Source organism: Lethenteron reissneri, chromosome 6 (assembly GCF_015708825.2).
Source record: "Lethenteron reissneri isolate LAM-NWPU_2019-01 chromosome 6, ASM1570882v1, whole genome shotgun sequence".
Classification (NCBI taxonomy): Eukaryota; Metazoa; Chordata; class Hyperoartia; order Petromyzontiformes; family Petromyzontidae; genus Lethenteron; species Lethenteron reissneri.
Window position 1 is genome coordinate 1325001 of NC_083784.1, and position 15961 is coordinate 1340961.

The window sequence follows — 15961 nt, forward strand, 5'->3', positions numbered from 1 at the left end:
CATTGTTAATCATTAACATCAATAACTCTTATCACGCCCATCATCCTGTCAGTTGCACGAAGGTAATTATAATCAAATACATTGACGTACTAAACTGATGAAAGTCATACAATGCCCTTGCTTATTACTCCAGCACAATATTTTACAACGCATTAATTTCACGGATCTATCAGAATATGTGCAACTTTATTTTCAGAGTAATTACATTAACGTAAATATTTTTTTCAGGAAATTAAACATTAAAATAGAGGAACGAGCAACGCTGACATTAGTAACAATATTAAGCGAAACAGATGATTAGATTATTTATTGATGGCCCTCATATCCTAGGATAATACATCATTTGTACGGCATACATTACGTATTTCTGCGACAACACGAGTTCCAATTCGGGGAGCAGTGCTCTTGAGTCGGAAGCGGTCAACCACACTGCCATCTCTGGCCAGATCGCCTTCATGAATGTAAAAAATAAAGATTCCAGCCACGGCAGTGCGATTGTGGACATGCAACCCAAACCGAGGACCATTTAGTAAACCCACTGTAGCCTATGCTCCTTCAAGATTACACAAACTCTCTTCTTAAGCCATCTCGTGGCTAGCAGACCACGCCATTTCTGTCGAGCTCCTAAACATGTTGTCATACGCAAGAATAAGAAGACTCTCTGGACAATGTTAGTCTGTGTGCAACGTAGGTCTATGGGCCACATGGTCACATAGAGGAATTAGCAACACAAAACTACAGGAGAAATAAACTCCTGAAAGCCCTCTCGTCGTGGCGAGCAGACCTCGAACTTGGCATCTGACCCCCCCCCCCCGCCGGACTTACTACGCCTGCCAATTCGCAAGCATAGAAACCTCTGGGCGTGGATAACGTTTATAGCAGCCAGCTGGTAGCATGAGCAGCTGGTGGCTGGGTATGTAGGTAGGCAGGCAGGCGGGAGGATGTTGTTGTTGTTTCACTCGTCCAGTCGTTTCTCTCCCATTGGGGAGGGGTGTGGGTTGCGACTCTGCTTGTGGTTGGGGACTTTATGGGCGTGAGGGTCTGCGAGCGAGAGGAGGCAAGGCACAGAGAGAGAGTGGCGATATCTGCAGTGGGCAGCAGGGTGGACCGCACAATGTGCGGGGCGAGATAAAAGTCGGCGGGCTTCCACGCGGACTGGCGGGGTGCTGCTCGGCTCGAGGCGTTCCAGAGTTGCCAGCGAAGGGGTCGTGCGTTGTTCGCGCGACGTTTCCCGGATTCGTTGTGCTTGGTTCAAGTGTGTCACAGTGCCCCCGGGGATGTGATTGTGCGTCGTTAGTCATCGTTTTTGTGTGTCCCAAGCGATTTGGTGCGGTGTGGTCAACGCTGTGCCGTGTGTGCGTTTCCACCACCACCACAGTTTTGTCATCCGTGTGGATGTTTAAGCATAGTACAGTACTGGAGTAATAGTCGTACAGAAATGCCCCAGAGTGTACGTGTGGATACTTTGTAAACAAAAGACGTTGATGTCCATATGGAGGTGCTGGTGCCTCTGGATATGCATACGTTAAGCAGATCTACACATGGACACAAGATTACAAGCAAGGTGAGAGTGTTCATTATTACTGATATTATGCATCGCTTATACAATGTTCTTGGGTCTTTCGGTAAAGTCGCGGAGATAGATTCAACGAAAATAACAAAATATAACAAAAAATCTACGGCGCTTGCGATCGAAACGTAGTTTTTTGTTATTTTTTGTTCTTTTCTTAGAACCTATCTACGTGACTTTACCGAAAGACCCAAGAATTTGAATTCTTGCAGTCACGAAAGCTTTAAGTTAACACTTTCCAATGTCCGCAACTTATCATATTTAACGCTTATTCAAAATTCCAGAAAGGCATGTTGTACAAATGCAGCATTTACCGACTACCACTTAATGGACCACGGCTGGTGATAATGATGATGGGTAATCATTGCTGCCAAATGGCATCTTGCTTACTGTATTATGACTTTAAATCGGGTCAGATTTTGTGAGTTTCTTGACAGCGTCCATTGCCAATCCACTACTGAATTGTTACTTGGAACCTGATGTTGTTTAAGCATAACGCCAGCCTCGACTATATCGCCATGTGGCGTAACAATGCCACCACATTATCGTTGTCTATATTATCTACGTTGTTAAATCGCTAGGGAACAAAATTGTTTGGAGTGGGACCATAGCCGACGAGCCAAACAAATTTGTGCTTTATAGGCAAAAAAGTTTGCACGGCGGTAACTTCACGTACACACACACAAGTGTCACGCGAAGCGTGTTTATGTAATCGTCGCGTGAATATTCTGTCACTCCCGAATGCGGCTGAACAAATTTAGTTTTGTGTGTTCGTCTGCCAAGTTCTAACTGTGATGTACGTTCTAGGAAGAGAAGCGTAGTAGCGACGCGACCTATACCCATCACGACAAGCGTGTTCTTGCTGTGTGAGCTCTTATCCACGGGATGCCTTTTCCAGATAACGACAACAAACAGCTCGCTGGCAAGGGTCGTGACATAAAAAAAAAATTCCGTTTGTGTGAAAGTAGAAAACCAAGAACCCCGATGGTTAATGGGCTTAGGAGACATAATTATAGAGCACATATCAACACAAGCAGCGTAGTTGTCATCTGCATCATCGAATGCCAGATGAGATCGGGTTACCCATATTGACAACTTGAGTGGTTTCCAATTAAGTGGGCGAGCTTGGAGCGCTGTCACAAGCTAACAACGCCACTTAACCCGGTACAACTGTAGACTACACGTGTGTGCCATTGTGGCCTGCGTAGGTGCTCGCTAACAGCACTTGCCGCAACAGTGTGTTAAGGCTATACGGGGGATCTTTGTCCTTGTCATTGTCAGGTGGTTAGCGCACTGCGCTACAAACCCGGCGACCCGTTGTACATATCAACAAGTGTGCACCAATACATTACATTATAATGATCAAACAGCTCGGTCGGTAGAGTGAGTGGCTGTTACCCCCCCCCTCGCATTGGCAGAGTTGACCTGGCTCCATCATCACCACCACCATCACCACCCCTTCAGGGTTGCCACGTTGAGTAACCGCACGGTGAGACACTGAGAAGGCGCCTGCAGTGAAGGATGCTGCAGAGCGACGTCTCGCGACGTGGAGCCACAGCCACACGTGGAACACACAGTAAACACGTCGACCGTATACCATATACCTGTCAACACCTTATCAGTGGCCTACCTTATTACAGACCAAGTCAGACCTTATTGCTCACCCCGTGCCTCTTATAAATCTCAAGGTTCATCCTGCAAAGCCCCATCACAAACAAATAAACCTGAAAACTCACTTTCCCCGTACAAAAAAACACGGGCTACACCGCGTGGGTTGACAGCTCTATGTGTGTGTGTGTAAACTCGCCGTGGGCTTTCGCGTGTTCGGCCTCCATGCGCGTTCGGCACGAGCACACGCGCGCCTGGAGAGAGGACGCCACCATCGCGGAGATGAAGCGATGGGGTCGGCTGCGGGAGCGAGACGGACGGTCGTGTCCCGAGACCGCGAAGCTCGTCCAAGAGGCAGGGGGGGGGCACCACCCGGGAGATGGAGCTGTGAAATCGGGATCATGTTCGCGAGTTTAGTTTTGTTGTCCTGTGCTGAGTGCGTTGGTCCTTCCCCCGCACCTCCGGTCAGCACGGTTGGCTACGTGCGGTGCGAAAGAAGTTCAACGTGCACCAGGTGTTGGGTGGGTGGATCGTTACATTGCGGAAATGTATTTAAAGATGTGTCGACCGCATGGGGGAGGCCTTCATCCAGCAGTGGATTGATCATGGCTGCTGGTGGCGATGGTGGATGGGCACCCCTGTATTTATGAACACGTTGTATACGATCAATTGTAATGTTAACTCGCCGATAATTATATAATCTGGCTGTCCGCCTGATGGTGCTAGTTGTAAATACTGGCGAAACGTCGTACTCGGATTGTAGATGTGGATTTGCTCTCCAACACACCGGTGTGCTGTACTAATAACGAATTGGCATGTTCTGTGAACGTGACAAACCTTACAAATTGGCTATGTCGGGTGGTGGCGGGTTTAACGACACATTTATATTTACGCGATCTAACCCCAACAAAAACTATATGATGGAATATAATTTCCCTTTATTTTAATTATGAATTATTGTGCAAGGCATGCATTTGCATTGACGTCATTAAGTGTTGCACTAAATAAGCTGTCGTATGGAAAACCATCTGCGTTGATACAATTTGTGGGACTGCAGTTTCTATGTTATTTTATTATTTGCCCATTCCACATCTGATCACGTGACCGGGAACGCATCCGACCTCGTCAGATCTCCGAAGGCTAAATCCTGGATAGTGCTGGGATGGGTGATGACCATGTACAACGGGGCATCATAGCTTTTGAGACTATATTGTGAGCAGCATAAATGAGTGCGGCAAAATGCCATTGTTGTCATGTACGGTACATTTATGCTCTTCATGTCTATGCTGCCCGGTTTTGCCAACCCGCCAGTAACCAGCGTGGTGAAGTATAGTCACACCATCATGGCGTGGGGGAGGCCTTCATCCAGCAGTGGATTAACAACAGGACTGTACATGGAGAGTACTGTTAATTCAAGTGTTCTCTTAGTATTGTGTCAAGAGACATTAATGTTGGCTGCAAGCAACAATCTGTCACCCCATGTCAGGGTTACGGGCCTGAGAAGGTGATGTTACAGAACTACTTCTGAGGGCACGTCAAAGGCACTTTTTAATCCACGACCTTTTAAACACTCGCCTTTTGCCCGTCCAAGGACGAGTGTGTTTCAGTAAATCTGAAACTTGCAAGCGAAAAGCAGAGCGCGACGTGATATATTCATTGCATCAATTCGCGTGCAATTTGTAAGGCCGCGGTGACACAGACTTATTTCATTTAAAGGTATAAATCCCTTGTTCATCATGACGTCCTATTTACTTTGATGTCTCAACAGCGCTACGGAGACCACATGATGACGTGAGGGTTCGGCCTTTGTAGTGAGGGTTGTGAGTTGACGCCGAGGAGGGGGGAGGAGGGAGCGCCTCGCCACCCCCCCATGTGGAGTGACGTCACCCGCTAATTAATATTAATGGCGGGGGGTGTCCATTTGGAAGACGTCACCTGCTCATGATTATTAATGAGGGGTGCTACATGTGGAGTGACGTCACCTGGTCACCTGCTCATGATTATTAATGAGGGGGGGGGGTCCATGTGGAGGACGTAACCTGTTCATGATTATTAATGAGGGGGGCTGGTCGACGTGGAGTGACGTCACGCGCGGGACACACAGACATTCTTGGCTCATAGTAGTAAATTCCTTGCAAATATTGATTGCCCCGTGAAGATGAGTGCTAACAAACCAGTGAGTAGTTCATATTCTTAGGTTTTTTCGGTTAAGTCACGTAAGTAAAACATCAAAATAAAAATAAAATAATTTTTTTTTTATTATTTTGATGTTTTACTTACGTGACTTAACCGAAAAAACCTAAGAATATGAATCTTTGCAGTCACGAAAGCTTCAAATCTAGAATCAGTGAGTAGTTTTCTGTCGGTCACTATCTACACCGGAAAATGCCCCATAATTCATTCCCAGTGATATGCCATACAGAACCATTTGCTACACACTACTATGCACGTGTGCATATTAAAGGTGCAGCCCTTCAACTGCTTTCCCGCGCCTCTGCTGAAGGAAAGGCCCCCACTTAGAGAGGCAGCTCTAGAGAGCCCCTGTAGACTCTCTAGGGTGCCTTGGTCTTCTCTTCCATGCTGCCCAGACAACTTGGAGGATATCGGAGTAACCGCACTTTACCCTACCAAAGGCAACCTGCCAATGGACTAACTGTGGTGGTACTCGAACCGGCGACCTGACGATTTCAAGTCCAGTGCACTGACCACTGCACCGCAGCAGCATCCCAAGAATACAGGACATGCTCCTCAAGCCTCCTCTCTGAACATTTGCACTTGTCATAATGCTACCGGCGGCTTGTACGTACGTACATTGAGCTTCTTTCGCAGCATGCGTAGCCAGCCGTGCGAATCGCAGGTGCGGGGGGAGAAGGATGACAAACTGCGTTGGCTCCTGTGGTGTTGGTGGTGATGCGCTGCCGTGCCGGTGTTGTCTGCGTTTGTTTCACAAGACGAGGAAGATGCTGCTGCAGCGCCGGAAATCGGCACCCGCGCTCAACGACAAGCGCTGCGCTGGCTTCAGGCAAGCCTCTCCACGCCGTCACGCACAGCACACAGCGACCCGGCTGGCCACCCCCAATTTAGTTTCGATAATTTGCTAAGTCTCCATCTCGTCTGGGGACGATTAGTCTTATTGAGCCGATTGATTGGGCGGAAAGATGAATAATGTATTACTTTTTTTTCATTCAAGAAAAAATGCGTGGCCACTAGCTTGGCAGTGGTGCAGAAGCGCAGGTCGCAAACGCTTAACACTGTCGTCACTAACTCTGCCCTAAATAGGAAAATATATTTAATTAACAATATATATATAATTGGTGCTGTTTTTATTCTTGGTTCTTTCGGTAAAGTCACGTAGAATGGAAATAATAAAATAATAAAAATAAAACATAATAAAATTATTCTCACGACGTTTCGGCCACAACGCAAGCAGCCGTCCTCAGGTGAAGAACAGGCCTGTCGGGAAGACAGAGTCTGTCTTCCCGACAGACCTGTTAAATTTTTATTATTTTATTATTTCCATTGTACATGACTTTACCGAAAGAACCAAGAAGATGAATCCCTGCAGTCACGAAAGCTTTAAATCGAAAAATTGTGCTGTTTTGTTTCTTTAAATGACACGTGTCATGGTTGATTACTCGGGGAACACTTTAAAAATGGCGGCTTCCCTTGGAAGCCACGCTCGGCGTGGCGTGTGTCCGATGATGCCAGTGACGTGATCAAACCCCCACCCATCACCTCCCGTCCAGCGGCACACATGGGAACGGACGGACGTGAGAATTTTTGTTCCCAAATATTTTCGTGTTATCCGAATCAATAATCAGTAGAGTAATCGATTAGGTAAATAATCTGGAGCACCCAACTCTGCTTTCCGTTGACAGCCAACTTGGGTTCAGTTAAGTGCACTTGAGTTGACTCGACTCGAGTGGCCTTTTCGTGGTGGTTACTTGAGTTCGTAGTCGGGTTCGTAGGCTCGCGGAAATATACGGTATGAGAACGCGCAAAACTACCGCAAGAACATGTTTAATTGTAACCGCCTTTCCGTTCGTTATCTCCACGTAATGGTGAAACAACTGAATGTCTTGTCGGCCATTGGGCCTTTAGGACTTAGGTTAAACAGCAGCATGTGTTTGAGCAAGAACTTCCTGCTGGGACTCCCGATGATAAAGCGCCCTTAAAGTGCATAATTTGTATGGGTTGGCATTGTCGACGAGTGCTGGTAGAAACGGGAGGTTATGAGTTGAAGTCTCGGTCAAGGTCAACCCAGCCCAGTATCTCATCCCTGTGGTCAGTAAATGAGTCATATGAATAGACTGGCCACTGCCATAGGTACGTGGAGTTCACACAATCATGGCCACAAATCAAATCAGTCGGCATTCTTTCATACAAATAGCTCGTGAAGATCATTTGGAACAGAATAATGAACAAGGCTAACCGACCAGTTGAACAAGCCAGATCCATACTATTAATCAAATGCAGGAAAAGACCAAATCAATGTAAATCAAATAACATTATTCATAGCCACTGCAGACTATAACATGGCATTTTACTCTGTAGAAAATGATGGAGTCGTCCAAGCTCTCAAAACCAAGGCTTAAATAAGTAAATAAAGTGTTGGGAAGTTATGAAACAAAAAACATTTTGTCTCAAGCCAATTGCATATCAGGGGGGAAGTCAGGCAAGGAGATACGCTGCTGCCTCAAAGTTCTTCACGGCAACATTATAAGATGTTTTGTGAAGAATTAATTTAGAGCTACGAGGGCAAAAACAAACGTGGAGCATTATAAACCATCTCATTTGCTGATAACAAAAAATCGTCAATCTGGCAACCTTTTGGGAAAACATATCTGGGGATTGATTGAAGAACTCGGTTATGAAGGCCGTCCAGTTGGGCTCAAGATGGAACCGCTTCATGGAACAAATGAAGGTCATTGTTGGAGCACACCTCGTGGCTGAGCCTTCAAGGCATTCCCGGATCAAATTAGCGAAGTAAAGGGGCGGGATGGGAACACAACACTCGTTTATTATTTTATATTTTACCATGGAAGGGCCACTGAGCGATAGAGCTCTTTTTCAGAAGCGAACCGGTCACAGATTATAGCTCTACGAAGTTGCTTATCACGTGGAAATTTATAGCTGCCAAATTCTCTAAACGCGTGTTTCTAAATGTGGAGGGAAAACTGGAGGACCCGGATACAAATCCACCCGATGGGGGGTGGGGGGCGAGAACGACGCAAACTCCAAATACACAGCAGGCATCTGGGTTGAGATGGAACCCATGACCTCCCGTATACCAGGCGAGGTCGTTAACTTCTCGCCACCTTGGCGACATGTTAACAGGTTGGGCAGTTTCTTAAAAAAAAAACTTGAATGGTAACCATGAATGTGTATGGCTGAAGCAGAGTTACTTTTAAACTGGCTTCTTAATTGACCAACACGCGACGTTTCCTTCTTCCTCAAAGAACAGCCTCGACCGGGTTTTGGGTAAGAGTGAGTTGATAGGGTTGCAATTAATCATATTATTGTCAGCGCAGCAGCAGCTCGGTTCAAATATGAGGCCATTTCAGCTTAATTAGGATGGTGGCAGCGGTTAAGTTGAAACACGTAGAGAAATAATTAGAATTGTTGCGCTTGATTGGCGGATTGGATGAACAAAAACCTCTTATTGCAGCCTAATTATCCGCTTGCCTAGAATTAATAAAGTACTGCAGGCAGAGCCATTAGTCAAGTTAATGGTATATTTAAACCACGACAAGCATTTTCATCACTAGTATCAAGACGACTACATCGCCTTGTGCGTTTTTACACAGGGTTATTAAAGGGTGATTTAAAGGCGGGCGAGTGGCTTATAATTCTTCAAATGTGTCTTTTGTTGCACAGTTTGCGCCTTGATGTGTGGCGAGCTCGTTATCCTTTTTTTTTAGTTTTTATAAATCCTGTGGCTCTTGGGGGCGGTTAGAAGGCGGTTTTACAGAGAGGCGTTGTACCCTGCCGATAACCGGCCTCGCACAAGGAAGTCACGTTCCTGCAGGCCCCGACAGAAACGCAATCGTGAACGTTTGCCCGTCGCTCCCACATCTGCGCGTGCCTGCCGTCGTTTTGAGACGTTCCCGGAGCCGTTTGCCGACATGTGTGGCTCCTCGCGCTAAACGTTGCTTTTCCCTCACTGGATTTCTTCTCGATCAATCGATCGATCGAGAGTTGCCTTCGTTACGATGAGGTACGTCTGAAAGATTGTGGGGGGGGGGGGGGGGGTTATTCCTCGCTCATTATCGTGCTTTTTTTAAGGCACAGGGCTGTTTGTTAAATGGATTTGATCAAAACATTATGTAAAAAGCAAAGGTGCAGCCCTGCAATTGCTCGTCACTGCTGGCCGAAGGGCCCCTCTACAGGGTTTTCTGGCCTAATCCACACTACCCAGATGTAGGAGTTACCCACACTATCCCATCTAACTTGTCCTGCCAAAGCACAATGGGCTGAAGTGGCCAAGACAAATGAGTGGTGTGTCGTTTTCATTACTCCCGAGGAAGCACAGCTATTTAACACTGCAGTCAGCCAATACAAATGTTGCATATTGGAAACACAGGTGTCTGTGTCAGTGTGGCTTTCCTTGCATTACCCACATACACAGAGTCTTTGCTAACCTGGCGCCTTTCCCAACCAAACCTTGTTACTCAACGCGATCATAACAAATAAAATGATGCAATATTTAAAAGGAAATATTGACACTTGTTTAAACAAATGTCAACATTTTTTTGAATGCCAAATTAAATGAACACAAAGCAGATATATGTGTATATGTCATAGTTTTTTTAATAAAGCTAAACTCTGTAGCGGTTGCGCAGTCGTTTAAAAATATTGTTGTGCAAGACTTTAATATACCTTGTCTGAGTGTACACATGGATATATAATGTGTTAGTTTGCCAGTGGATTAGCACAATAGATTGTGGGAAATTACAATGAAATCCCACGCTTTTCCGTCTGCCGCTGAGTAAAATAAGATGTTGATGTTTTGACTGATTCCTTGCTGAGAAAAAAAAAGATCTTCCTTTCTGCTGCTTTGTGACAAAATCCTGTTTTCATTTTACTTCACCTCTTACTTATTCCATACGCGTTATATGTAGACATGAAATATTCATGCAATTCTCATTTCTTTAGCATAATACTTCTGGGTTTAAATTATCACCGAATATTTTGCGGGTTCCTGGTCGACTGGAGGAGGCTGCATAGTACGAGCAGCCTCAGCCGCCTCTGGGTAGTATACTGGATGTGGTGTGCAGGGTGCTGAACGTGTTTTTCTCTCTCAGGCAACCAACCCAGGCAGGCCCAGCTGAAATTAAACCCCGATCACACTTGCAAAGCATTTTGCGTAAATCTGTACATTTGAAACGGCTACACTAAAATAAAATAAACAACATTTGTTTGCGATGCACCCTTAACGTTACAAACATCTCAGGATTTAAAATTACACCCAAAGCGTGACAGGGAGTGGGAGCGGGAGAGCAAGGTAGCAATGAGCGGAGTCCAAAGGCACCGTTGACGAGGTAGGTTCTGTGGAGAGGCTTGAAAGCAGAGAGAGAGAGGGGGACCACATGGAGTTAACTAAGGAGGGTGCTGCGGTGATGAGAAGTTAACTACCTCGCCTGGTATACAGGAGGTCATGGCTTCGATCGCAACCCAGACGCCTGTATATTTGTAGTTTGCGTGTCTCTCTCCCCCCGGTCGCTTGGATCTTTCTCCGGGTCCTCCGGGTTTTCCCTCCACATTTAGAATCAACGTCACCACGTGTTTAGAGTATTTGGCTGCTACACAATTCCATGTGATAAGCCACTTAATTGAGCTATAATTTGTGGTCAGATCGCTTCTAAGAAGTAGTTATACAGCTCCGTGGGCCTTACTTGGTAAATAAAAAGGTAATTCCAGAGGGTGGCCACGAGCATCATGATTTGCTAATCTTAACTTCTTTGACCTTCTGATTAATTCGCTTGCAGCGACGGCGTCCTGTCGCCGAGCTCGCCGCTCCAGTTGGGCCCGTGGAGGCTTGGGGAGGCCGGGACCACGGCCTCGCCTAGCAGCCCTCTCCCCAACAGCGTGAAACCGCGCTGGACGGACCTCCTGGCGCCGGTGCAGCCAGGGGTGGACGGAGTGCAGCTAGTCAGTCACGTGACGCTGCACGTGGGCCTGCAGTCCCAGGAGCGGTGCCTTATCCTCTTCCCCAGCACCTTGATCGTCGCAAAATACAAGTAAGCCAAGCTGATTTCGATTTAAAGCTTTCGTGATTGCAGAGATTCATCTTCTTGGTTCTTTCGGTAAAGTCACGTAGAAGGGAAGTAATAAAATAATAAAAATAAAACATAATAAAATAATTCTCACGACGTTTTGGCCACAACGCAAGCAGCCGTCCTCAGGTGACAGACCTGGTTTTCACCTGAGGACGGCTGCTTGCGTTGTGGCCGAAACGTCGTGAGAATAATTTTATTATGTTTTATCTTTATTATTTTATTACTTCCCTTCTACGTGACTTTACCGAAAGAACCAAGAAGATAAGCCAATCTGGTCATTTCGGATTATGGTGAATGTGTTTGTTGTTGTAGCCTCTAGAAGCATCCAGCAGCATCCCGCCTCGTGTGATGTTACACCGAGGCAGCCCAACAACCGCTTATTTATACTGGCGTGATGTAGTTCTGTTAATTTAATCGTGTTATATCTAATTCGCATCCGCGTTATAAAAAATGTGTTCCCCAATAAATCCATCGCGTTGTGTTAAATTTGCATCATGAAAACGTGGCGTCATAGGGGAAGTGACTGTATGTATGTTGAACTTCTTTCGCAACGTATGTAGCCAACCATGCTAATCTGAGGTGCGTGGGAAGGACTACAAACTAAATGCAAAAAATCACTTGTAAGGAAACGAGTTGTCAATCCGAGTTAATTTTAAAGTGCATAGCTCCCTGTGGCTTCCTTTATATCGGAAGGAAGAGCGTTCCAGACGGCCGCAGAAGCGCACCTCAAAGCGCCGCGTGACGCGGTGCCCGCCATCTTGCTGCTCCATTGTTCGTCTTGACCAATCATTTGACCCTCGTAGCTATCACGTGTCCCACCGAAGCTCGCTTACATTTGAACGATGACGTGTTCGTTCCTGTGCTGTCTCTCAATGCAATTCGAAGCTTGCAATCTCGCCATTGAATTTGGCTTCTGAGCACCATCCTTTTCAAGTGGGATGGTATAGTGGCAAGGCCTTTTCAAGTGGGATGATATAGTGGCAAGGTCAGTTAATTCGAAAATATTACATTATTCTGAATAATTAATACTCTGATCATGTCCATCAGGGAGTCGGTGAAGTCCTTTGCGAAATGCTGATCATGCAGTAGAGATGATTAGGCTGCACGAAAAAACTGGCTGTGTAAGGAACGCAAGTCACCGCATCGACCTTTCGTAACGATGACGATGATTAAATAAAATTGGGGCATTAATCATTGGCTCATGTTAAGAGCATTGTTGCAGGCTAAGATGTTCAGGAATTGTGCTCAGCACTGTACCACCGGGACGACAAAACAAATGATAGTGTGACCCTGAAATCTCTGCCAACTCTGCCAATTTAAATCCTTTTATAATGGCGTACCAGTTTCTCAATGCTAAAATTAGAAGAAAAAATAAATTTTATTATTTTTATATATACTGCGTATATAAAGCACTCTGATTATCCTTGAAAATCGGTGTGCACGAAAAGGGTTTAAAAATCTGCAGCTTTTTGCTTCAATTGTGTTGGTTCACAGCAAAAGGTTAAAGCCGCAGCCATGCAACTGCTTGCTCGTTACACTGCTGGCAGAAGGGCATCCACCAGAGGGAGCTCTTGAGAGCCCCTGCCAGCACCCTGCTAATCGCACCTCCGATTAGCACGGTTGGCTCCATACGGTGCGAAAGAAGTTCTACGTACATACATACTGAAGGAGGGTGTTTTTCCATAGTCTTCCACACTGGTCCAACATCTTTCACCCCACCACACGACTCACTCTGGCGATCGACTCACTCCGGTGGACACATTTATACTGCTCGGTGGACAGAGGCGGGGGATTTAAAACAAAAAAATTCCTGCTGGGGGATCCAACCGGCCAACCTCTGGATTGCGATTCCATTGCGGGAGACCACTACACCTCCACGGCTGTCGTAACTCGCTGATCCACCCATACTGGACGTCTGTGTAAAAAAAGAGCTTCTTGGCTCATCGGATTCCTCCGGCCTAAATAATCATCTCTGATCCTGAGGTCACGGTAATGGCGCTAACAAGGGTTTCCAAAAACAAACAACAACAACAACAACAACAACTGGATCCCGTGCGTTGCCGGTGTTGGGGGACGATCTCTGCAGGTCGGGCGGTGTGAAGCCCAAGACTGCCGTGCGTCTCTGCGAGATGTGGACGGCCTCCTGCCTGGGCGACGTGTGCGAGGCCACCGTGCCGCCGCTCTGCTCCTTCGTCATGGGGTGGCCCACCACCAACCACGTCGTCACCTTCAGGTTTGGCGACGCTTGCGGAGAAACCCGCCGCGTCCCTGGGGATCTCATCCGGGACGCGCGTTGAGCTGTCGGCTCCCTCACATCGTCTTGGTTGTTTTTTTTTCAAGGTTTTTATTATCTGGTTTTTACGGCTTTTTTTAGGGCTTCTAAGAAATATAACGTGAACGCCATTGTGTACTGCTACTGCTGCGTTCACATACACAACAACACAAACACCCTCAAATACCCATCCCCTGCGGCAGCCCCATCACACATGAGAGCACCCTCTGTGGCCCAACGCGTCAAAAAGAATGGAACGCCCCCCCCCCACCGTCCCCCCCCACCATCCCCCCCCACCATCCCCCCCCACCATCCCCCCCCCCACCATCCCCCCCCCCCCCACCATCCCCCCCCACCTTCTTGCCACCTCCCGTCAACTGAGCGTGGCGAAATTCCAGCCAAATTATAGCAGAAACTAAGGCCCACTCCCTCCCCGTCCTTCCATCTCCCCGCCCACATTTACACTCAATCACGAGCACCGCGCACACAGTGAGCGGCGGCTTCACTCTCTCTGATGTTTGCTACTCCAATAGGCCCCCCCCCCCCACCTACGCCTCTGCCATCCCCCCCCCCTACTCGGGCAGGCCCTCCCTTGGCCCGTAGCACGAGTCGAGCACTAGGCCAGAATTGTCAAACCGGGGTAAATTTCCGCTCGTGAAACTGGGACTGCCAAAGCCGGGATATACCTTGCCACGCTTTAGCTCACACCGCGTGAGACCAGAAGTCTAGTTGACGGATGACTCTGGGTTTCTTAGCGGCTACAGTGGGTTGTCCTGTTGACTTACCCCTGTCCATAGGAATGTGGAGTTTTCACTGCCCGGCTCGGGGTTGTAAACAGGAGATGAGATGCCCTGCCTGTGTTCACTTGATTAGGATATCACTTCGTATTTTCACTCTCGAATACGTAGTTCCAGTTTTCAGCGTTTGATTGTGAATAGCTAAGGAGAAGTTTGGTTAACCGCAGTCACCCCTCGCAGTGAGGTGACGCACTGAGAGAGCCAAATTACGAAGAATCGCGTGTGAATGTTCACGTCTGTAGTAATAAAAACAACACACTCACAAAGTGGTGGGAAAAAACTGTCAGGGGCCGTCAACGTTTGCCGGACACTTCGTGGCTCTGTTCACCAAGTTTACCGAACACAGGCCCCATATGCCAAGCGGCCGGCAACACCAAACAGCACTCTCCAAGACGATTTATTGAATAACGGATGATCATTTGCTTACATTTGAGCCAGGTTTATTAAAAGAATTTGAGGAATAAGAGGCGCTGGGGTGGGAGTGGATCGGTGTGCGGAAAGCAGGAGAGGTGTTGCTGCCGACAGCGGGCATGGTGGTTCGAGGCAGTCGGTCTGGTAGACCGTGTTCTCAACTCGGGTGGAAGAATCGATGAGCGAAGCTGATGGGAACAGGAACCATGATCGTAGTGATAGCAGAGTGATGAGGAGGCGAATGACCGCCCGGTTGAGTGGGTGACCGCAGGGAATTGGAGTGAACAGTCTCGTTTCTGTATATGCATTGCATGTGACCAAATCATCACCTCCGATTAGCGCGGCTGGCTATGTACTGTGCGAAAGAAGTTCAACATACATACATCCATACTCCAGGACGCGTTCCATCTTGGTGACACGTTAATATCAAATTGGAGTGTAACAACGCGGACGCCCAGACAAACACATCATTCAAGACCCAAACATCTCACCTCCTGGCTTTCACTTCGTTCCTCAGAGTCGCCGGTGGTGGAACCATCAAGGGCATCAGAACATCAACAGCCCACTGCGCACATCTCATTCACGAATAGAACATTAAAGATACGAGCTGCAGTAATTTAATTGTGGCCATGCAATCAAAACTATGGACCGCAGAGTAAACCACTGTAGTCTGTGCTCCTTTACAATCAGAATATTTATTTTATACCGGAGGAATCCAATAAGCTATGAAGCTTTTTTCACAGATGTCCAGTAGGGGCATGGGGTAAGAACGTTGTTACAACAACAAACAACACAAACACACGATGTTAGTGCAAAGTACAAGAAAGGTAAACAAATCACCCAAACACATTCAACGGAGGAGGAAGAGCAAAACTACACATTCTCTTGATGCAGGCCTCTCGTGGCTGGCAGATCTCGACATTGGCATTGAGCTCTTGAACATATTGCCATTGTACGCAGGAACAGAATCGTAATATCTAATTCAATCTCAAAGCAAGTCTCCTTCTCCACAAGCTGTTCTTTA

The 15961-nt window shown here is 47.0% G+C and overlaps 1 protein-coding gene across 3 annotated transcripts in view; it reads left to right on the forward strand.

The window, feature by feature from the left end:
* The first annotated feature begins 1106 nt into the window (after nt 1-1106).
* The window catches only part of LOC133353525 (rho GTPase-activating protein 20-like), a 43975-nt gene continuing 29120 nt past the window's right edge, over nt 1107-15961 (forward strand). The window contains exons 1-4 of one of the 3 annotated variants that reach the window (XM_061569834.1): nt 1107-1564; nt 6130-6200; nt 11167-11418; nt 13544-13690. In XM_061569834.1, the coding sequence (XP_061425818.1) occupies nt 1493-1564; nt 6130-6200; nt 11167-11418; nt 13544-13690 (542 nt within the window). In that variant the 5' untranslated portion in view covers nt 1107-1492. Of the gene's footprint in view, nt 1565-6129; nt 6201-9245; nt 9396-11166; nt 11419-13543; nt 13691-15961 lie in introns of those variants that run through there. The other 2 variants (XM_061569843.1, XM_061569852.1) reach the window with 2 other exon arrangements.